This window comes from Heptranchias perlo, chromosome 16 (assembly GCF_035084215.1).
Source record: "Heptranchias perlo isolate sHepPer1 chromosome 16, sHepPer1.hap1, whole genome shotgun sequence".
Taxonomy (NCBI): domain Eukaryota; kingdom Metazoa; phylum Chordata; class Chondrichthyes; order Hexanchiformes; family Hexanchidae; genus Heptranchias; species Heptranchias perlo.
Window position 1 is genome coordinate 33,250,013 of NC_090340.1, and position 23,219 is coordinate 33,273,231.

General features: G+C 40.1%; 1 protein-coding gene across 3 annotated transcripts in view; it reads left to right on the top strand.

Annotated features, from left to right (window-relative positions):
• The window catches only part of znf423 (zinc finger protein 423), a 266,828-nt gene that overhangs the window by 74,450 nt on the left and 169,159 nt on the right, over nt 1-23,219 (top strand). For 2 of the 3 annotated variants that reach the window (XM_067997912.1, XM_067997914.1), the window contains exon 3: nt 21,253-21,456. In XM_067997912.1, coding sequence (XP_067854013.1) covers nt 21,253-21,456 — 204 coding nt within the window. The remainder of the gene's footprint in view (nt 1-21,252; nt 21,457-23,219) is intronic. The other variant, XM_067997913.1, reaches the window with a different exon arrangement.

A 23,219-nucleotide genomic window follows, 5' to 3' on the forward strand; every position in this document is an offset into this window, starting at 1 on the left:
CATTTTTATTTCAAGGCTTCAGTCTCTAAAAGCCGAGGTTTGGAGTTGATAGTCTTCTCAGACTGTTTGCTGAAACGAGGTAACAACTACACCTGTACCTGCAATTCTAAGCATTTGCAGTGTGGAAAGTTTCCCAGTATGAAGCAGTAAGATTCTCCATGTAATAATTCAAAGCATATTTTCTCCTTGGGCGATAATAGTTTTCAACTTTTTTTTTTCCAAGTGACTTCAAAAGGAGCTGGAGCATGAACTTTAGACTTTTTTTGAGGAATGGTTTGATAAGTGCTTATTCTTTTACTTTAGAGGGAGAGAAAGAGGCACACCGGTGTTCTGCGAAGGTAGTCATGATGTCACCAATAGAGGTCAGCATCATGTTTGTAACATTTGTGGGTGGATAAAGGTTGAGATTTTGCCCCCGACAGGTTCTGCTGCTCTTGAATTCACCCTGTTTACATTGTAGGGTAGAATTCAGAGCATTAGCGGTAATACTAAATAAACAACTTTAAGTTCAGAGCCACAGAACTTCCATGATACTGGTTTAATGTCCATACAGACCAGTATTGCAAATGCTGCATGTTTGGCCTGTATGAAAGATCTGAGAGCTTAGCTATGGCTACAACAAAATGGTGGCATGCAGTATCTGCGCCCTCGCCAGCACCTGTCAGTATGCCAATGGTACTTTGCCTCCAGTGGTGCAGGGAGAGACCATCTCTTGAAGTGGGTATCACTGGCACTGGAGGCATAGTGCCATATCATTTATACTATAGCACTGCTCATGACCATTATTGGAGCTGCTTCCAGCAGCAGTGTTGTTTCATACAATTGGTGCACAAAATGGCTTTGAGGTTCACATTATTTGATCCCCTACGAAAGTAGTACATTGTAAATTGAGTTTTGTAAATAGCACATGCACTGATTTTTAGGGTGACATTTGGGTGCCAACATTGATAGGGAGTAAAAATCTGCATTTGGCAGCTTGCAAATTAGCCCCATCTGCCAACTTTTTCACAGCTGCATCAGCTTTGTGAACAGGTGTCTGAGATGGGAAGACTGAATACAGACGAGTGAAAACACTTTTTATGGATTACTTCTTTTTCTATAAAGCATCTGATGAGCATTGCATTTTAAAAAAACTTCTCGATACTTTTCTAATTACAATAGCATCACAAAATGAACACTGAGTGATTGAGACTTCAATGATTGACATTGTTTCCAGGCTATGCAGCAGTGCTGTGTATTTGAATCACTAATGTGTTGGTTTATAGATTTGCACCTGTGATTTCCCCAAGTTGTAGTTTCCTGAACTCAGCTCTGCCATTGCGGAAAGAGGCAAGTACAAGCTGGGTACTTCACAAGCGGCAGGGAAAATAGGGGGATAATTACCTGCGGCCATCCTCGTACACTTCCTACAATCACAAGCGACACTGGTAGAGGCCTGGAAACAAGTTGTCTGACCACTTTCCTTGCCAGAATTTAGTGCGCCCACAGGACATCTAGAAAGATAAGTAGAGGACTTGTTTAATTTATATATATATATATATAATATACAGATCTTTCCCTTATTACTTTTGTAAAATATTTTGACATCTGAAATGACTAGATGTTAGACGTCTGTGCAAGTAAAGCATATATTATTTATTTCCTCATGGAATTGTGCTTACTGCAAAATGAGTACCTGTATTCAATGCTAGATGGACTGCACTATTCAGTCCAGTTTTCAAAGTGTACACCTGTTTTTTAAAAAAAAAGTATGGATAAATTGATAAACAACATACAAATTGTTTTTTTTTCTTGCCAATCTTCTCCCATTCCCTCCTGTCTTAAAGGTGCAGTTGACTCCTTGCTGGTGTATGGTTTCCATGAGTGGTGGTCAACCCGCGGCACCTCATCCAAGTGTTCATTATTCATGTGTCAGCAGGCTATTCATTGTGGACCTATCACTGCCAAGTTTGATCAGATAGACACAGTTCCAGCAGGTGTTTCCAGATAACGATTAGAAAGATAGTGATTAGGATGATTTTCCCCTCCCTAGCCCAGGGCTACGGAGACGAGTTGTTGTGCTCCACTGCTGCCATGGCTAATATCAGCAAATTCATTGCATTTTTGCCAAAATCTTTTTTGTAAGTTGACAATAACGACTCACGAGTACATCGCCGTTAAATCCTTTCCCAGATTTCAGTAAAATATACAGTCGGTGTACACAATGTGTGATGCTTTACACATCTTCATAGTTAGCTTTCTGAAATTTCCTTTTTTTCCCAAAATTTAATCGCTGCTTATTTTTAAACGTAAGCCTATCCTGTACTATAATTATTGCCGAAACATTGTTTGCCACGACACTTAAAAAAAAATCCATTCACAATGACTACTCAAATTTGCCACCAATTACTATTCCCACTCAGACAGGCCAGGTGATGGTTGATGCTGGAAATGGGGGAAAATGTCATTGCTCCACTTTGAATGATTTGAACTGACACATTATGTTGTCAATTAAGATGTATGTTTTGATGCTATGTTAAAAGTTTCCAAGTGTAATTTTTACTACATTGCTTAGCTACAATGTAGCATTGGATTCCGTCCCCATTGCTTTCCAAAACCACCATCCGCTTGGACATTGCAGTGGCTTACACTCAGATCTAGTCCCAATCGTGAGAAAGCTTTTGGCCTGTTAGTTTACATTGCCTTGTTGTAAGAACTGCTTCGCTCATATGCTACTTTAGTAAGCAAACAACTGAGGTGCACGCTGTACAATCTCCATAGCATGTAATTATTGTAACTTATGGAGATTTAACACTTCCCGACTAGTTGGTTGTGCTAAATAATTCGTATGACGTTGTTTTGTGAATTAAAATTTAGTATCTGCTAATGTATTAATGTCTTAATTTTTTAATAATCAACAAACTATTATAATAAATATAGTTTTCTAGACAAGTAACAATAGAGTTCATTAACGTTATGTGTATTTTTAAAAAAAATTGCTTTTGCTCAATCTGATGTTACCTTTTGGGAACAATTTGAATGGAAAAGGTTTTTTTTGTTAACGTTTTGTTCATCAAGGTGAGAGCTGTTACTGTTGGGGAATAGAACACTTTCAGTGTCAGGTGCCCAGCATTGTGCACTCCCAGGCCAGGTATAGCATGATTTGATAGAGTAAAGTTTGCTCTATTCTCACGACGTACCTTAGTCACAACTTCACAAAAACATTGGAGCAGTGTGACATTTTTCCATGTCTCACACCAGCCATCATATGGCCTGTCTGAGTGAGAGTAGTAATTAGTGCCAAATTAGGGGTATCTCATGTGTTGACCACTAGAGCTGGATTGAGACTGATTTGGTTCTTCATAGCCAACAGACCAAGAAAACATTTGTCATCAGTCTTTGTTTGGATTTTAAACATATGGAACCATTGAAGTATACTGCACAGAAGGAGGCCACTTGGTCCATTGTGCCTGTACTAGCTCTTTGCTAGATTCCAGAGGTGGGGAGGGGGGGCGGAATAGTATTCGATCTGCTGCACCATTCAGTCCCTTAGCAGAGGTGTTTCATTACATGTACATTTATAAAAAAAGACCATAGCGGTAATTTTTATTTTTATGAGGCTTCATGGAATCGAGCTGGATAAGAGTGTGGGTCAAAGTTAGAACTGTAACATTATAGGGCTGATTCCATGACCCATGCTCCTATTTAGCAAGGCTTCATGCTTGGAGCAAAATTACCCCTTACAAAGAAGCAACAAGCATTCTTTAGCTTTACAGAACCAGAGCAAAAGCATTTGCACTGTTGCAGACAGACTTGGGGTTTTCTCAAATAATTTTTTTGAAATTTGTCCTATACATATTGTTGTGATAGTTTGCAGGATGTCTATCTCTTTAAGAAGATTGTGCTATTACTATTCCTGTACTTCCTAAGCGGCCCCATGCCATTTGTCTTCAGGACTTTTTCAGCTATTGTTGGCCTCACTTGGATTTGTGCTGCTGAAAGCATGAAAGCCACTCTGCAATGCCACATTCGGTGGTTGCTTGTGGACACAGAACTTGGTTCTAATCTTGGTTCTGCTAGCTTCTGGCAGAATCCTTTTTTAAAAAAAAATTGTGGCAAGTTTTAGCTTTAAAATTCTTCTTAGATTCTGAAGGCTTTTCCTGTTCCCCTCAATAACCAATGCCTATCCAATTTTCCTTTAAATGTTTCCACACATCTGCCACCTTTCCACACATTCTCAAACCTCAGAATAAAATAGTTAAATCTAAACTGGCTGTGCGCCTTCCCTGTTCTAAGATGGAGCTTATTTCTTCCGTCCCAAAGTTTGAGGCAATCTCAATCATATCATCAGTGTTCAATTTATCTAATCCCTTAAGAATTTTGAATTACATCTTCCCCGAGTCGTCTTTTCAGGGTAAAGAAAACCAGGCTCTTCAACCTTTCCTTGTAGCTATAATGATTAAGCTAGGTATCAATTTGGTTGTTCTTCTCTGCACTGTCGCTAATGCCGGAATGTCCTTGCTGTAGAACGGTGACCAGAATTGTACACAATACTCCAGGTATGGCTATATGGACGCTCATTTAGTGACACTTTGACAAAAGCATTTCCAATTAATACTGTGTGTTCCATTCATCAATGTTTGGGAGAAATGACAGTAATCCATAAAAGTATTTGTTTTTTCTTATTGGGTCAAAGTTTGCCTGACAAATGCAGATAACTAAATTTAGAACAGTTTTTAATAGAAGGGTTAATATAAATGCATGAGCTCACATTGACAAGGGAGATTCCTTCAATTGAAATCAATTTGTTCGCAACCTATTTTGCTGATGCCGGTGTTGGCTCATTATCCCTGCTTTGCCTGCTGGAATTGCTCTTTATCCATAGTTAAGGTAAGTCAGTTCCTTGCTGATGTAATCATAGGCCATCCTTGGAATGTCAAGCTTACGCAGCACAACACAAAGAAGTTACGCACTTTGGATAGCTCACACTACAACGTACCTCCTGAGCAATCAATGCAGTGAAATTGTTGTTTGCTCTATATTGGTTTGACTTTCTCAAAATGGATTGTCTCTTTATATGCCTGGATGCATCTGTCCCAGGCTGGTGTTTTGCCATAGTGCAGACTGGTTATGAAGCATCTTCAAAATGCATAGCCATGGCACCTAAAAGCCAGCTTTATAGCTGGTTGCCTTGTTCAAGTAAGCCAGAGATACAAGAGTAGGTAAGGTTGAAGGAGCTGTGTTTTAACCCAAGAATTTGGCAAACATCAGGAAGATCATTTTCTGGATATACATGCATATTGAGGGAATAGAGTGACTGACTTATGGTTGATGTATGTTAGGGTTGACTGGCACCCATATTTCAATGTGAATATAGTCAGCCCCCACCTATGCAGCACTGTAGGAAAGCCTACAATGGCATAACATTTTATGGCCAACTGTTTCTTCACGATATTGAAGAAGTGAATAAACATGGAACAATGTATTGCCTCCTGGAAGCAGGTTTATATGTCGCTTTGACTAGTGCCACTGCAATCTCTGCCTAGTACCTGGAAAAAGCCAGTAGCCAAAAGGTTAATGTCTGCTGTAACCTTAACAGCCAAAGGCAGAGCAGTTGAAATCGCTGAGGATCCCTCTCAAACTGGAGCCAGCAATGCACATATCTCAGTAATTACCTCCCTGGTGAGCCTAAACCTCTGAGTGCACTGCTCCTCAGAAAAGGCCAGGTAATTCATTCTAGAATTGTACAGCCTTTCAAGTAAGGCTATCTACCTCCTGCCATAACAGTGTGACCATATATCTCGGGTTTCTCCTCCAGACAGTTGTCTGGGATGTATGGCATCCAGCAGTGCTGCATTTATTTTACTGACATTTTATAACTTGACTTAGAGCTCTGGTGTTGCATCCTATTTCAAGGTTTAAAATATGTAGAGTTACTTAAATTTTGTGAAGAGTGTCTCTCCATCACTAAATTGTTTTTTTTTATTCGTTCATGGGATGTGGGCTTTGCTGGCAACGCCAGCATTTATTGCCCATCCCTAATTGCCCTTGAGAAGGTGGTGGTGAGCCGCCTTCTTGAACTGCTGCTGTCCGTGTGGTGAAGGTTCTCCCACAGTGCTGTTAGGAAGGGAGTTCCTTCATCGTCGCTGGGTCAAAATCCTGGAACGGCGATACATTTCCATGTCGGGATGGTGTGTGACTTGTAGGGGAACGTGCAGGTGGTGTTGTTCCCATGTGCCTGCTGCCCTTGTCCTTCTCGGTGGTAGAGGTCCTGGGTTTGGGAGGTGCTGTCAAAGAAGCCTTGGCGAGTTGTTGCAGTCCACCCTGTGGATGGTACACTTTGCAGCCACGGTGCGCCGGTGGTGAAGGGAATGAATGTTTAGGATGGTGGATGGCGTGCCAATCAAGCGGGCTGCTTTGTCCTGGATGGTGTCTAGCTTCTTGAGTGTTGTTGGAGCTGCACTCCTCCAAGCAAGTGGGGAGAGTATTCCATCACACTCCTGACTTGTGCCTTGTAGATGGTGGAAAGGCTTTGAGGAGTCAGGAGGTGAATCACTCGCTGCAGAATACCCAGCCTCTGACCTGCTCTTGTAGCCACAGTATTCATGTGGCTGGTCCAGTTAAGTTTTTGGTCAATGGTGACCCCCAGGATGTTGAATGTGGGGGATTCGGCGATGATAATGCCGTTGAATGTCAAGGGGAGGTGGTTAGACTCTCTCTTGTTGGAGATGGTCATTGCCTGGCACTTGTCTGGCACGAATGTTACTTGCCATTTATCAGCCCAAGGCTGGATGTCGTCCAGGTCTTGATGCATGTGGGTACGGACTGCTTCATTATCTGGAATATATGGAATGGATAGGGAAAGTAAAGGCTCTGAAATCATTTAAGAAACAATTGGATGCTGTGTGAGGGAGGGGAGAATACAGTCTTCTGGATTGATGCGCTGACTGGCCGTCTACATCCCTATTTATCTTGTCACAGCAAGCATGATCGCGTTCTCATCCAAAGTCGAAATACATTTCCAGCAGGGATCCCTGGATAGTCATCAGGAGTTGGAAACTTGGCTGATTTTGTTTCTTCCCTCTCTAACCCAGGGGTGCTTTAAGGCCAGTTGTCATTCCTCTAGCATTGCCCTGGCTGAGATAAACTAATTCAGCACAGATTGAGGATGCAATCTGGAATCTTCCTGCTCTATATGGTTCAGATACTCAATGCCTTAGCCAGTAGTCATTGGCCAGTTCTATATTTAACCAAAGTATATGTAGAATACAGTAAGCTAAGAATCTAATCAGCAACTGTATATTATTAATCCTTTTAGAATTTGAGATTATGATCTAAAATTTCACTGAAGTATAGAATTAAATTGTTAAAATGTCAGCCAGTAGGTTAAGAAGTAAAGAGCAGGGATGATTCTTTTTCGGTTTGGATTGAGTAAAACGTGAATGGCCCAAAGCTCAACTTTTGGACTTCTTGATTGATTTGGATATTTAAAGTTGAGTTTGGCCCTTCTAGAAATCCAGAAGTTTGGCTTCAATTATCCAAAGTGAAATATGAAGAATTATCCCTCAAATAGTAATATGTGATTACAACTAATTGATTGGATTGCAGAGCGATAATACAATATAGCAAGATTTCACTATTGTTTTAATTGGGCCTCTGTAGGCCTAAAGTAATATACAATATTTTGACACCTACTGGAGTAAAATAAATCAGTGTTTTCCCAAATCGTAGTGTGCAGTCATGACACTTTAGGAGATGATTTAACTTCAACTACATGAAGTCTTTGAAATTCAGCTCAGGACCCATTAACATTATTTTTATCACAGTTTTTATTTCCACATTTCCTTTATTGAGCTAGGGTGATGGAGTTGGGTAGATTTGCCTGACAACTCCCACCTCTTGCCACACTGCTTGATTAAAGTTTTTTATTCAGAGAAGTTGGACCAGGATACTCGTGTTCTTTGAAGTAGGGGGTAGAATAATAAACATGGACTCTGGATGGAAAGGGGTTGATGGGCTGAATAGCCTTTCCTCAGTCTGAACGTCTCTCGTTTTTATGTTCTTAATACAATTGATTGCTCTCGCACTTGTGGCTGTATGGAGTACCACTTCATGAGGTGGGTGTTCCTCGTTTTACCGTTTTTTTTTTGGGTATTGTTATACAGTATGGACCTTGTAGTTAGGAATGTTACTTGAAATCCACCTTTTATATTGTGAGAAGTATTCCAGAGCACCATTGGCAACACGAGCAACTATGTTGGATTCCAGTGTATTGGGAGCTGAAACAAGTAGAAGCTGTTTGTTGTAATGTGAGCAGACCACAAAAGCATTGTGCCACAGCTTTGGCTTAGAGAAAGACTGACTTTTTTAATAAAAAAAAATGTGCATGCATTAAAGATCTGCACAGAAGTCAGGAGCAGATTAGTTCACCACCATTGAATTCTGATCAGTTATTCTGTACATATGCTGATCTGCAGCATGGTTTTATTTTCAGAAGAGAAAATAAATTCTAAACTAAAATGCTGCACAACTGACCCAGCCAACAAATTGTAGGACATGTGATACAATTAGGATGTTATCCTGAGGACTGAGTTGCAAATCTATAGCTCTCACAACAAATCACTTGACATATTACAACCAATTACATGGCATCGGCATGGGGTTCAGAGCAGCATGGTAATCGATCATATAGTTGTGAATAGCTTGGCACTTCCTTTGCTTTCCAATTGTGTAGAGGGCAAGGCATTCAGCCAGAAGAAGGATATTGATGATACATAACTTCTAATAGGGTGGACTTGATGACAGACGATGTGGCCAATAATTTTCCTGCCCCTGCGGCCAAAGTCATAAACAAATTGAAGATGGAGCCTGCTAGCTGTTCATCCTCTAAACAGAGACCTGTTAAGATAACTGCAAAGAGAAGGATTTATTTTAATGTGAAAACAAAAGGTCTTCAAAGCAATTTTTGAATTCTTTTTGGAGCGGTCGAGGTGTTGTAAGGGTAGATTATGATGCAGTGTATCACGAGGCTTATAGGGGGATTGGGGAGATGATGCACGATCAGTGGGTTGCATCATCTGCAAAGGCTTTCAATTACACAATAATAATCCTAAATCATTTTTCTTTTGGTTAAACTAGGTCAATCATGGGTCGAAGGGTCCCTGTCGGCTAGTGGCAATGCCTTAAAAAGTTTATTGCTCTTCAACAAACATATGAGGGCATCCTCAGGATCTGGAGGGAGCATTATAATGTGATATCTGTTGGACCATAGTAGTGACCCAATTACATGAATGTTGGAAAAGCCAGTGAAATATACTGCACAGATAGGAAGCCTTAATGAACTCGTTCAGTGGGAGGTGGTACACTTCTAGTTGGGTCACCTATCAGATGTGAACGGTATCTGTGGGGTACTCCTAAAAGCTGTGCCAGGGTGAGAGGATGGGGTTGTGAAGATCAGTGCCGAGGACTGTCAAATTGCCTTGGGGCTTCTGTCCTGAGGTTGGGAAGTAGGATTCTGTTTGAGGCACGCGTAACATTAGAACATAAGAAATAGGAGCAGGAGTAGGCCATATGGCTTCTTGAGCCTGCTCCGTCATTCACTAAGATCATGGCTGATCTTCTACCTCAACTCCACTTTCCCGGCCTATTCCCGTATCGCATGATTCCCTTAGTGTCCAAATATCCATCGATCTCAGCCTTGAATATACTCAACGACTGAGCATTCAGAGCCCACTGGGGTAGAGAATTCCAAAGATTCACAACCCTCCGAGGGAAGGAATTTTTCCTCATCTCCGGTCCTAAATGGCCGACCCCTTATCTTGAGACTACGACCTCTAGTTCCAGACTCTCCAGCCAGGGGAAACAGCCTCTCAGCATTTACCCTGTCAAGCCCTCTAAGAATTTTATACGTTTCAATGAGATCACCTCTCATTCTTCTAAACTCCAGAGAATATGGGCCCATTCTACTCAATCTCTCCTCATAGAATATCTCTCTCACCCCAGGAATCAATGTAGTGAACCTTTGTTGCACCCCCTCTAAGGCAAGTATATCCTTCCTCAGGTAAGGAGACCAAAACTGTAAACAGTGCTCCAGGTGTAGTCTCACCAGAGCCCTATATAATTGCAGCAAGACCTTCTTGCTCTTATACTCCAACCCCCTTGCAATAAAGGCTAACATACCATTTGCCTTCCTAATTGCTTGCTGTACCTGCATACTAACTTTCTGTGATACACGTACATCATAACATCAGTATTCCAGAGCACAATTATTTCAATCCACAAGAAGTGGGATCCTAGTGAGGCCAGAAACTGCGTTTTAAAAAAAAAAGTCTTCCTGATATTGGTGGCTCTTGAGTTGATTCTTTGGGTTGTAGTCTCATTTGTATTACATAATCCAAGGTGTAATAAAAAAAAAACAGCCTAGATTTTGTTATTGTGCTGAATGTGTGGGCACGTTTGTGGTTTTATTCAAGATTAAGGTGTAAGAGAAACTTTTTTTTAAAAAAATTGCTTTTGTGATTTGCGTAAGGCTTTTGACCGAGTGTCTCATACAGCCCTCATGAGGAAGTTTAAAGCTATGTGAGTACTGGCCAAATCTTTGATTTTACTTATGTGGTACTTGAGCCGCAAAGGTCATGTAAGGTTAGCTGGGTGACTCACTGTGCCTAACTAAAGTGGCAGTGGAAAGGACGTTGCAGGAAAGGATGCCCCAGAGCATGGTACATTGGCGAGACCATGCAGACGCTGCGACAACGGATGAACGGACACCGCGCAACAATCGCCAAACAGGAGGGTTCCCTCCCAGTCGGGGAACACTTCAGCAGTCATGGACATTCATCCACCGACCTTCGGGTAAGCGTACTCCAAGGCGGCCTTCGAGACACACGACAACGCAAAATCGTCGAGCAGAAATTGATAGCCAAGTTCCGCACCCATGAGGACGGCCTCAACCGGGATCTTGGGTTCATGTCACGCTACACGTTACCCCACCAGCGAACAAATGTTATCTGTTTTTAATATAATGGGTCATTTGCTGGCTCTCTCTGCCTTCCGGATGTTTCTGCCTCTCTCTGTTTTTTTTTTCTCTTTTTTTTCCCTGTTTGTTTTTTTGTTGAATGTGTATTCGGGGGTTCTGCAGGTGACACCTCTCTGTCTGAACACGGTGATTGCCTTGGCAACGGGCAGTTGCAGGGGCAGTCTGTAAACACCATGTATTGTTCAATATGTATAAATGCGTAGGCTTCAAGGAGCTCTTGAAACATTTGCCTGAGGAAGGAGAAAATCTCCGAAAGCTTGTGAATTTAAAATAAAATTGCTGGACTATAACTTGGTGTTGTAAAATTGTTTACAATTGTCAACCCCAGTCCATCACCGGCATCTCCACATCATAACTAAAGTGGAGTGAGGCAAGGTTGTCCACTGTCATCCATGCTCTTCAATATTGTCTTCAGTAATAAGTTGGAAAAACTTCATAAAGGATTGTCTCAGAGTCTGTGGCAGGCATTTTTGAAAGAATTGTTTTTTTTTTGTTAAGAATGTGTTGGCTTATTCTCCTGGGGATATGCTGCACTCTGCCTGCCACCTTGAACAGTGAGATGTGATGGTGGGTGCCCTAAGTGAAATGTTGTAGCTCTGCATGCTGAAAAGGATCTCAAGTATTGTTCCTTGATCTAAGGGGGCAACCCTCCTTCTATTGGTGGAACCACCATTCGATGATAGCAATGCACGTGCATGTTTTATAGTGAGTTGTGCTGCACGACATGGCTCCAGTTGTTGATTTTTGTTTTGGTACCTGGGGTTCTGGTGGATGCCAACTTCAACTTGGATATTGTTCTTTGGGATTGTGTTTAGACGAACAAAAGAATTTTTGCTTTTTTCTTTCTCTTCAGTAACAACAATGCCCCAATGCAGGTTCAGCTAATATCATATAAGATGTGCATCCAAACACTCCCCCTGCATGATCAGAGTTCCAAGGCATTCAAGACCAAGGCTTTCTTTGGCACATGTGTGAGACTTGGTCAGAGCTCATATGGACAGACTGAAATTTGAGGACTAGCAAAAAGTACCCTTGGGATCCCTTTATGGAATTCCTAGAGTCCAGGGCCTCAAGCTAAAAACATATAGAATCATAGAACCTTACAGCACAGAAGGAGGCCATTTGGCCTGTCATGCCTGTCTGTGCTGAGTAGCTAATAACTCTTTTCCTTGGGGCAGGAAGGAGGGACAAGGTAAGCTGAATCTTTTGGGGGTCAAATTGGCCCTAGAATGACACACCTTTTTAGGGTAGTGGAACAGCGACGGAAGTGCCAAATATCAGAGGAGAGGTCAAAGTAGCAGTTTTCAACATCAAAGCAGTGTTCAAATGAATATAGCACCAAAGAGCCCTATCGAAATATAGGTCTGAGGCCAATCATCACAGCCCTGGGATGTTGCTACAGGAGGTCCTCAGGGCAGCATCGACAACCCAACCATCTTAAGCTGCTTTATCAATGACCATCCCTCTGCCATAAAATTAGATGTGGGGTTGTATGCTGATGATTCCAGTTTTCAGCTCCCTTCATGGTTCCTCCAATAATGAAGCACCTCATGCCAGCCTACAGCCAGACTTGGACAACATTTAGGCTTGGGCAGACAAATAACAAGTAACATTTGCGCTACAATTGCCAGGCAGTAATGGTCTCCAACAAGAAAATTGCCAACCACCTGCCCCTGACCTTCAACAGCACTGCTTTTGCTGACTTCCCCTATGGGTTCACCATTGACCAGAAGCTTAACCAGCCATGTCAGCAACTTAGCCAGACTGGGTACTCTGCAACGAGTGACTAATTTCCTGACTCCTTAAAGCCCCTCCAGCATCTACGAGGCTGAAGTTATGAGTGTGATGGACTACTCACCACTCATTTGGTTGGGTACAATCACAGTTAACGCTCAAAAAGCTCTACCATCCAGGACACAATAGTGTGCTTGTTCGGGCCCCTACCACTAAACTCAATTTTCACCCCCCTCTGTCACTAGTGCACTATGGTTAAAGCAACGTACTATCCGCAAGGTGCATGGCAGGAACTCCCACGGTTACTTCGACTGCACCTCCCAACCCTGCAACCTCTACCACCAAGAAGGACAACAGCAACCATGTCATGGGAACATCAAGATGCGCACCATCCTGACTTGGACACATATCGGCATTCTTTCATAATTGTTGGATCAAAATCCTGGAATTCCCTACCTAACACCATTGTGGGAGCACCATCACCACAAGTAATAGTGATTCAAGGAGTATGCCCACCACTACCCTCAGGGCAACTAGGGATGGGCAGTAAATGTGGCCTTGTCAGTGTTGTCCACATCCTGTGAACGAAATATATCTTTTAAAAAAATCAATCTCTCTATAGCAGAAATTATGATCCAATACCTGAGCCCGGCACATCTGCAGAACTCTGGGACACTTTTGACTACTGTGGCTCACTGGTGGAACCTGTAGGGCTGGACCTTTCAGTGATCCTTCCCACTCTAATCCAGATAACCCTGCAGACAGGGAATGGGAAACTTACCTGTGCTCTGTGCTGTTAAGCTACACAGTATTAGCTGGCTAAATTAGGAGCATTTGGGACGGGACGGGACGGGAGGGGGGGGGGGGGTTGCAATCCTTGGCTCTTACCTATCTGCATCAATCTTCTCTAGGCTTGGGTCAGTGTGATTTGTTGCTATGGTGTGGGAGTGTGCCCTCCATATTGGGCAAGTGGAAATTAACTATGTGGATTTCTCAATAATTTGGTTTGGAGACTCAAAGAAAGAACTGCATTTATGTAGTGCCTTATCATGACCTCAGGATGTCTCAAAGCATATGTCAACAGGATTACTTTTGACATGTTTTATATAGACAAACAGAGCAGACAGTTTTCAGAGCAGCCATGAATGACCAGATAATCTATTTTTGATGATGGTAGAGGAGGAATGTTGGCTAGGACACTGAGAGAACTGTTTGCTCTTCCTTGAATAATGCTATACAATCCTTCACTTCCACCTCAGCAGGCAGATGGGGCTAAAGTTCCTCATCTTATCTGAAGACACTGCAGCACTCCCTCAGTACTGCACTGAAGTGTCAGCCTAGATTGAGCATGGAGTTGTGTTTCTGTGTGTGTCACGCACCTGCCAGATTAAAAACAAATGTTACAGCCGAGCAGTCTGAATCCGAAGCCTCCCCTAGATGGTTTTCTAAAACTGGGAAACCTCCCTGCTATTGAGTCACAGTTTGTTTTCTGATGGTACAGGAAGCAAGAATGTGAATGTCCATTAAGAGAAAAATACTTGAAGTTGAACTTCTTCATTCTCAGCAGCATATTGGTGACCGTGCCAAGATGAGGACTGAGTTTATGGGTGAAGTATTGAAATATAACATTGTTTTAAAAACTACAATGAAAGCAGCTCCTTTAACTGCTAACACGAGAGTTACATTCCTGTTTATGGGCTGAAGCATTCCAATACTTAAGCTGACAAGATTTTGACTTTTAAATTTATCTTCTACTGTTGAGATTAAAAATGTCTAATTTTTCAAGCTGTGTTGAGAAAAGTATTGCATGCATTTGCCATGGTTACAAAAATTAGGAAACTATGATTCAGAATGAAGGGCTGAAAATAGCAAACCCATTAATGGCTTCATTTGGTTGGCAAAATAAACCCGTTACTTGACAGTTTGTTCTGTGGTAGTTTTATTGATATGGTTAAGACTCCAGACATTAATGTCTTTTGCTGTACAAGGTACCATAGAAGTATCAGTAACTAAAGTCTTGCTTTGTTTTGCAGACAAATTGTTTGCTTAGATTTGGGTGTATTTAGGTAAATATGTTTTTATATATCCATTAAAAGGAAGCTTCGATATGGGGAGAAGTATTTTAAATGTAAAATATTTAACCCTAATATATGTCCCACAGCTAGGTTTGAAACAAGACATAGAGCCAGGAAATAATTAGCAACTAGAGGGCCTGTTGTAGTGTCGAGGAATCTTGTCATTTGAGTGAAGCAGATGAGAATCAGATATGTTGTGCCAATGTAGATGGATCCTGATGGAATATGCCCACTAGTGGTATTCAGTTCCATACAAATACTCTGTACAAATGCTGATTAAGAACTGGTAATTTATTTGAACTGTGTGCCTGGGAACTTTTAGCTTGGTTTGTGGTTAGGGTCAGTATTGTATGGCTTGGCATCTGTCCGTTACAATATATTGCCCTATGATTTCTTAGTTGGGTCAATATTTTGCAACTCAGTATAGTAAATCCCATCCTAGATCTCTTTATATGGGAAATGTGTCTGCTCTGAGTCAGCAGACACTGCAGGAAGTAGGAGAAAAATTAGTGTTACAATTTAAATTTGCCCATTACCCAACACTGCATGGTTCAGGAAATTTGGCAGAGAATAACTGTTGAGAAACAAATTAAATCAGTCATTTTTAAATAGGTTATAATTCCTGCATATAAATTTCTAATCTCTTAATTTATCTCTATCTATCTATTTATATATAAAAGTCTTGTGTGCTTTGTCCATTAGATTTCCTGTGTTAAACTTCGCTATCACATAGTAACTCATGCAGATTTCTGTGTCATATTTACACTTGATTGGCTGAAATCCTTGTTCATAGAACAGTGATAAATCAAAATTGAACAGGCATTGGACATACCAATCAACACTTAGCAAATGCAAAGGAAAACTACCAATAAGCAATTTCAAAAAAACTTCCCAAAAGAATTGACAGGAGCAACAGCTTCCTATAGCAAGGAGCAGAAGCTGAATCAATGAAATTGCTGCAAATGCTTTTTGATAATCCTTTTGGCTGACATCTTGGTTTCCGCACTAAGCTGAGGACTTAATGCTGGAAATAGGTTTTTATAACATCATAACATAAATTACAAAATTTAAAAGAAAGTGATTAAACTTAATTAAACAATGGCATTTTGTGTGTTTAAGATGTGTCTATGAATTTTTTCTTTAGAAGCCCAATTCTTCTTGGAAAAGCCTAGAGCTTGAGCTTGTGGGTCTTCCCAGAGTCTGCTTTTAGCTAAATAGCTCAATAAGGCTTCCTTCTACAATTCCCAGCATACACCTGCCTATAAGCTCCTAGACTGACCATTCACCAAACGTGCTCTTTGTAAGCCCCACTCCCTCCTGTGTTTATGTACGGATGATGAAAACTGCAGGGAAACTATTTTTAGGAGCAGTGAAAGTAAATGGAATTTGTTTCACACATCTCTTTCCCTCCCCCCCCCCCCAATAAAACAAGGTAAAGCATGAAGGTTATAGCTTTTCTGAACATAGAACAATGTAAGTTACTATATTCAGTTTGTTAATTTAGAAAATCTGACATGTTGCACATCTGACAAATAAAACTTTGAAAATTTGTTTGTTATATTTTTTCACCTTTGCTATAAAAACCCATATCATAAATAGGGAATAAAGGTGAAGATCTATTTTCCTTATGTTGCAGACATATTTATTGATGTAACTGTGGTATATTCATCTACTTGCAGTTAGCAAGGGAAACCTCTAACTCCATCTCTCTATATTTCTGCCACTAAACAAAAAAACACCAACTGCACTGTCTCTGAGGTGATCGCTTGCAAACTTGTTTCTAAATTCTTCAGTGGCGATATATACTACTTCCCCAGCTGATGCTACTTAAGCCAAATTATAATATGTTGTGTTTAAAGTGCTAACTATTTCATTAGTAGAAAGTAAGAAAATGTCATGATCAGATACTTGTATAGTAATGTCACCATCTAAAAGTCTATCCTTATCAAATAAAAATGAAAAATTTCCATTCTCTTTTCCAAAATATAATCTTGCTTGTGCATGCACTGGATGTCAGTAGATGTTATCAGATATTATATATTCTTTAGAAATTAAACTCAGCTGTTCTCAGTTCAACAAAATCTAAAGGAAGATCATTATTATGCCAAGAGCCTGGAAGAGTTAAACATAATTGTGTCATAAAGTATGTGCAAGCAATGCTATTAAATTTACATGACAGAAATCATACTGTCATGTGGATTTAGAAACTGGGGAGAAAGCTTTCCTAGCAACTCATGGTGGTGAAGTTACTTTATATGGTGTGATCTTGCCTGGCTGGTGATCGCTTTCCCAATTTGCTAACAACTTTCACATTGAGCTAAGTAACAACAGTTTTCAATGTAGGCAATACAAACGAAACCATTTTATAGGTTGCAGCAAGGATGGGACAGCAGTCCAGAAAAATATTTGCTTTGGTTGCTGGATTTTTACAACAGGGTATACACTTTGAGGGATTGTAAGGATTTGCATTAAGAGAATTCAATTTTAATGTTGAATATAAGATATTATTCATATATCCATAAAAGGGAATCCAAAAGTCTTCTATAAGCATATAAATAATAAACGGCTAGTAAGAGGAGGGGTGTGGCCAATTAGGGACCAAAAAGGAGATCTACACATGGAGGCAGAGGTACTAAATGAGTACCTTGCATCTGTCTTTACCAAGGAAGAAGATGCTGCCAAAGTCACAGTAAAAGAGGAGGTAGTTGAGATACTGGATGGGCTAAAAATTGATAAAGAGGAGGTACTAGAAAGGCTGGATGTACTTAAGGTAGATAAGTCACCCGGTCCGGATGGGATGCATCCTAGGTTGCTGATGGAAGTAAGGGTGGAAATTTCAGAGGTGCTGGCCATAATCTTCCAATCCTCCTTAGATTCAGGAGTGGTGCCAGAGGACTTGAGAATTGCAAATGTTATACCCTTGTTCAAAAAAGGGTGCAAGGATAAATCTGGTGTAAATAGGCCAGTCAGTTTAACCTTGGTGGTAGGGAAGCTTTTAGAAACAATAATCCGGGACAAAATTAATAGTCACTTGGACAAGTGTGGATTAATAAAGGAAAGTCAGCACAGATTTGTTAAAGGCAAATCGTGTTTAATTAACTTGATTGAGTTTTTTGATGAGGTAACAGAGAGGGTTGATGAAGGCAATGCAGTTGATGTGTGTAAAGGCATTTGATAATGCACCACAGAATAGGCTTGTCAGCAAAATTGAAGCCCATGGAATAAACGGGGCAGTGGCAACATGGATACAAAATTGGCTAAGTGACAGGGAACAGAGAGTTGTGGTTGATGAACTGGATTCTTTCCCCTCAGTCTGGTTCAGCAAAAACTGAGTCGAATACACATTTAAAGTTCAACACAACTTTAATAGCCGGACTTGGTCTGCAGCATCGATTTGGAATCCTGTTCGAGTCCCTCTATGCTGGCAAAGCAAGACAAAGAACATACAGAAAATACACACGTTTATACAGATCAATAGGGGTTGGAACATTGCTAACATGAGGTTCAACACCAATCATAAGCCGGGCATAGGTTGGCGATGAGGGGTTACCTAACTGCAGGCCAATCATGGACAATACAGTTAGCTGATCACGCCGCAGTGACAGACATAGATGGATGTCCCCTCATCTTCCAGCTTGGAATGTTTCCCCTAATCATCCCCATCCTTATCTGCTAACCTGGAATGTCTCTGGCCTCACTCATTATTTTCTATTGATCAACCAGCTGTGCAGAAACACCCACACCAAACTCCCTACTCCCTAATGTTGCCATGCCAATGATGAGCATAAGCAGACCCCAACATCTAACGAGATCCTCACACCACTATTAGCCTTGAAGGGGCCCATTGTCCTAACCTAAGCAGCTTCTAATTAACCCTTGCTTGTCATTCTTACTACTTTTCTACTTTGCCACTTAGGCATTTGTACTTTACTTACTTTACTGGACACTGACCACGTATGGGGACACTGACCATGTAGGGATTCTCATGGTGAACGGTTGTTTTTCAGACTGGAGGAAAGTATACAATGGTGTTCCCCAGGGTTCAGTACTAGGACCACTGCTTTTTTTGATATATATTAATAACCTGGACTTGGGTGTACAGGGCACAATTTCAAAATTTGCAGATGACACAAAACTTGGTGGTAAAGAGTGAGGAGGATAGTAATAGACTTCAAGAGGACAAAGGCAGGCTGGTGGAATGGGCGGATATATGGCAGATGAAATTTAATGCACAGAAGTGCGAAGTGATACATTTTGGCAGGAAAAACGAAAAGAGGCAACATAAACTAAATGGTACAATTCTAAAGGGGTTGCAGGAACAGAGAGACCTGGGGGTATACGTGAACAAATCTTTGAGGGTGGCAGGACAGGTTGAGAAAGTGGTTAAAAAAGCATACGGGGTACTGGACTTTATAAATAGAGGCATAGAGTCGAAAAGCAAGGAAGTTATGTTTGAACCTTTATAAAACACTGGTTCGGCCACAACTGGACTATTGTGTCCAATTTTGGGCACCATACTTTAGGAAGGATGTGAAGGCCTTAAAGAGGGTGCAGAAAAGATTTACTACAATGGATCCAAGGTTGAGGGACTTCAGTTATGTGGATAGACTGGAGAAGCTGGGGTTATTCTCATTTATAGCAGAGAAGGTTGAGAGGAGATTTGATAGAAGTGTTCAAAATCATGAAGGGTTTAGATAAAGTAAAAAAAAAAGAGAAACTGTTCCCATTGGCAGAAGGGTTGAGAACCAGAGGACACAGATTTAAGGTGATTGGTAAAAGAACCAAAGGCGATATGAGGAAAAACCTTTTTACGCAGTGAAGTAGTTATGATCTGGAATGCACTGCCTGAAAGGGTGGTGGAAGCAGATACAATTGTGGCTTTCAAAAAGGAGTTGGATAAATACTTGAAGGGAAAAGATTTGCAGGGCTACGGAGAAAAAGCGGGGGAAAGGGACTAACTGGATTGCTCTTACAAAGAGCCGGCACTGGCTTGATGGGCCGAATGACGACCTTCTGTGCTGTAACCGTTCTATGATTCTATCTTATGTAGTCCTGGAAATAGTGCCAAAAATCCAAAATAAAAGCTCTAATTATATTATTAAATCAGATTGAAAATGTAGTTGTGAAATTAAAAACATGTTTTAGCGTCTTTATATATAAAATTGCATGGTTATCCATTCACATTACTTGTGATGTGAATTAAAGAACTTCTTTAAAGTTTTTTTTTGTTTTCATTTTGTGGAACAACCATAGATCTCGCTGTAGTTATTGTTTATTGACAGTGTTGTTGAAAATTAAGCCCATTGAAAGTTCTCACACATATGGTGTTCTTGGCATTTGATACAATCGGCTGTCAAAATCAGACAAACGACAGCTCAGAAAGGTCAGAAAGGTCAGAGCTCCAGGAGGTCAAAAGCAGATAACAATGTGAAACTTGGAAAGACTCCTCATCATATTGGTCTAAAGCACAGCGAGATTTTATAATTTTATTTGTGAGTTGAGGTAGATTTTAGTACAAATTGCTCCATTGCTGTATAATATAATGTGTTGAATATCTATTCCTTTTGTTTTGAATGTTCATAGTCAAGCAATACTCCTTTTGCTAAAAATTCATCTTCCTTTTGATCTTGCAGTGAATGTACGATTTAATGTTTTTATAATAGGAATCATCAGAAAATGTAATCTTATTGGCCCCATAAATGAGGTGCAGTCATTTCTACAAATTTAGTTGTATGATTGATTTTAGAAATGCTTTTGTAAATCCGTATTTTGACTTTATAAGAAGACAAGCTATCGTATGCGTTTGTTTTGTTTAATCGTGTATATATATTTTTAAAGTTTGTTCAAATTTAGATGTGCATTCTTGCATGATACAAAATCTGCAACACTTTGGTGCTACTTAAATAGAACCCCACCTCAGCCTGTCTGGTTAGTAGAACTGCTGCAATAAAGTGTTAAGAATAATTTTCTTTAAAGTGTTGCAATTACAATACTTACACCCGTGTGATCTCAATTTAAAATGTATACAAAGCTTGTCTTTTTTTTCTTTTATTTATTCTGTTTTTTTGAGGGAATGATGGTCTAGAATTTGAATGAGTCAAAAATGAGAATGCAAATTAAAGAAAAGCTGGATTTCTATGATCAGTGTAAGGTTTGACAATATTATGTTTATCCACCGGTTCGATATTAGCTATTGTGAAAAATCCTAGCTACTGTTTTTCTTTAGAGTATAATTTACTTCAATTTACCCATTTTATTCGAAATATTTGAGAGATCCGTTGTTTGTGATGAAGCACTGATATAATTTGGGTAATTTTTTCTCAAAACATGCGATTCCATTATTTTTATCTGTATGTACTAATAAATACTTATTGTCTTAACCTTTCCACATTGCAGTTATTCACATTATAGTATATTCTGCTTCATCAGCAGGAGCCTCAGGAGGAGACCAGGAGTATGATACCAAGGACGGACAACTGTTGGAAGACAGACACAGCATGACCAGTCAGGAAGAGAGAAACGAAGATGATGAAGACATGGAAGATGAATCAATTTACACCTGTGATAATTGTCAGCAGGACTTTGATTCACTGGCTGACTTGACTGAACATAGGGCACATCGCTGTCCTGGAGGTAATGTTAAATTAGCTCTGCATTCTGGCTAGGGTAGACTGGGTAATTGGGTACAACTGATTAGAAACTATTTCATTCAGATTTAAATAAAAATGTTTTATTTTAGGGGTTTAATGTAAGATTTTATTAATTATGAAATAGTGGATTTAACCTTTATCACAGGGATTGTCGTATCTACATGGAAGTCTTAAGTGGAAGGTCTTTAAATAGAATATGCTAATTATGAACAGTGAAGATTATAGATGGCCATATGGTGTAGAGTACAATAGGAAGTGACCTGTGAGAGTTTATTAAATACTCTTCTTTAACCCAAATGAAAATTAAATTGCTTGGCCACTTAATGGCTATTTCTTTTTCTAATTCCACAGCTCAGAAATGTGGTTATTTACTCCAGTGAAAATAAAAATTGTCTACCATGGATATAATTTTTTCAGTAAATAATGAATTAGTACAAGGCCTGCATAATGTGATGTGCTCTAAATATATTTAAAGGTGAGCTCAAAAATAGACAACTGTACCAGTGGTGAATTCAAAGAATTCTTGCTTTCATTGACCTAACAAAGACTGTCATATGTGGCACTCAACTTGTGAGCTTTTAACACTTGTGAAATAATTCCCATAGCACACTACCATTGTTGCAGTGACCTGTGTATGACAGTGTGATGAGCTTTTGATGTACTGTCCAACTAACAACAACTTTCCTGCTGAACATCACGCTACAATATTCCTTAGAGCTGTTCTTAATTTGAGGGCGAAGCCATATGGAACGTCATTGGTTACAGTTGGAAACTAATTGTGCAATTTTTATATAAAACTGCAAAAAATAACAAAATGGTGGAAAAATTGAGGTCTTTGGAGACATGTAATAATTTGAACTTAATAAGTGGGATGCTGTTGAACCAGGGGATGAGAACTTAAATATCACTTCTGGTTTCTTGTAAGTCTCTCATACAGTAAAATGAATGTTGTTCTTGAAGAATTATTTTCCATTGAAATCAATATGAAATGAAGCTTTGTCAGCTGCAGTGTGCTGGTGGCATGATGAAGCCACTAGAACATAACAGCCATGCACTGGGGTGAGAGTGGGGGATGGTAGTGATTCAATGCTGGAGCTGTAAATAATCACCTTATTGAGACTTATGTCTGACAAAATCTGGCATACTCCAGTTTTGAACAAATTGATCAGATCATAAATAGGGTATTTATTTTTCAGAGTTAAACACACACTACGTTTGCAGTTTATGCTATGGTAAACTTTGTTTCTTTTTAGGTGAGGCAAAGTCATTACCTTTATTAGAAGCAGGGCCATATTGGGTTACATAACCAGAGTTGCCCTTAGGAATTTTGTTAGTAACTGCTGCACACTAAATTGCGAATCGCAATAAGTCAGATCGGTGGTGTCAAGACCCAGCGTTACACATTTTCTGTTTAAAATGTGTGGTAAAGCTTTGAAAGTGGATGGAGTGCTTATTTTTTAGTAACATAAGGAGAACCTTGATATACTGTGCAATCCAGGTCTAATTTAACAGCTGTGAATTAAGCACACAAATGACAATTTTCTCTTTAAACAAAAACATTGGCAGCAACCCTGAAATTCTGAAAGTGAACACTCATTTTCTAAAGTTCGGGCATAACCCATAGTTTCAAGGGATATCCGGAAAAGTGTTGATATTTTAATGCCTGTGCTTTAATTTGGCACCCGTTTAATTGACAACAGTAGAGGCTTTGTGATCTGAAACTTTACGGTACTGTTTTGTGCTGTT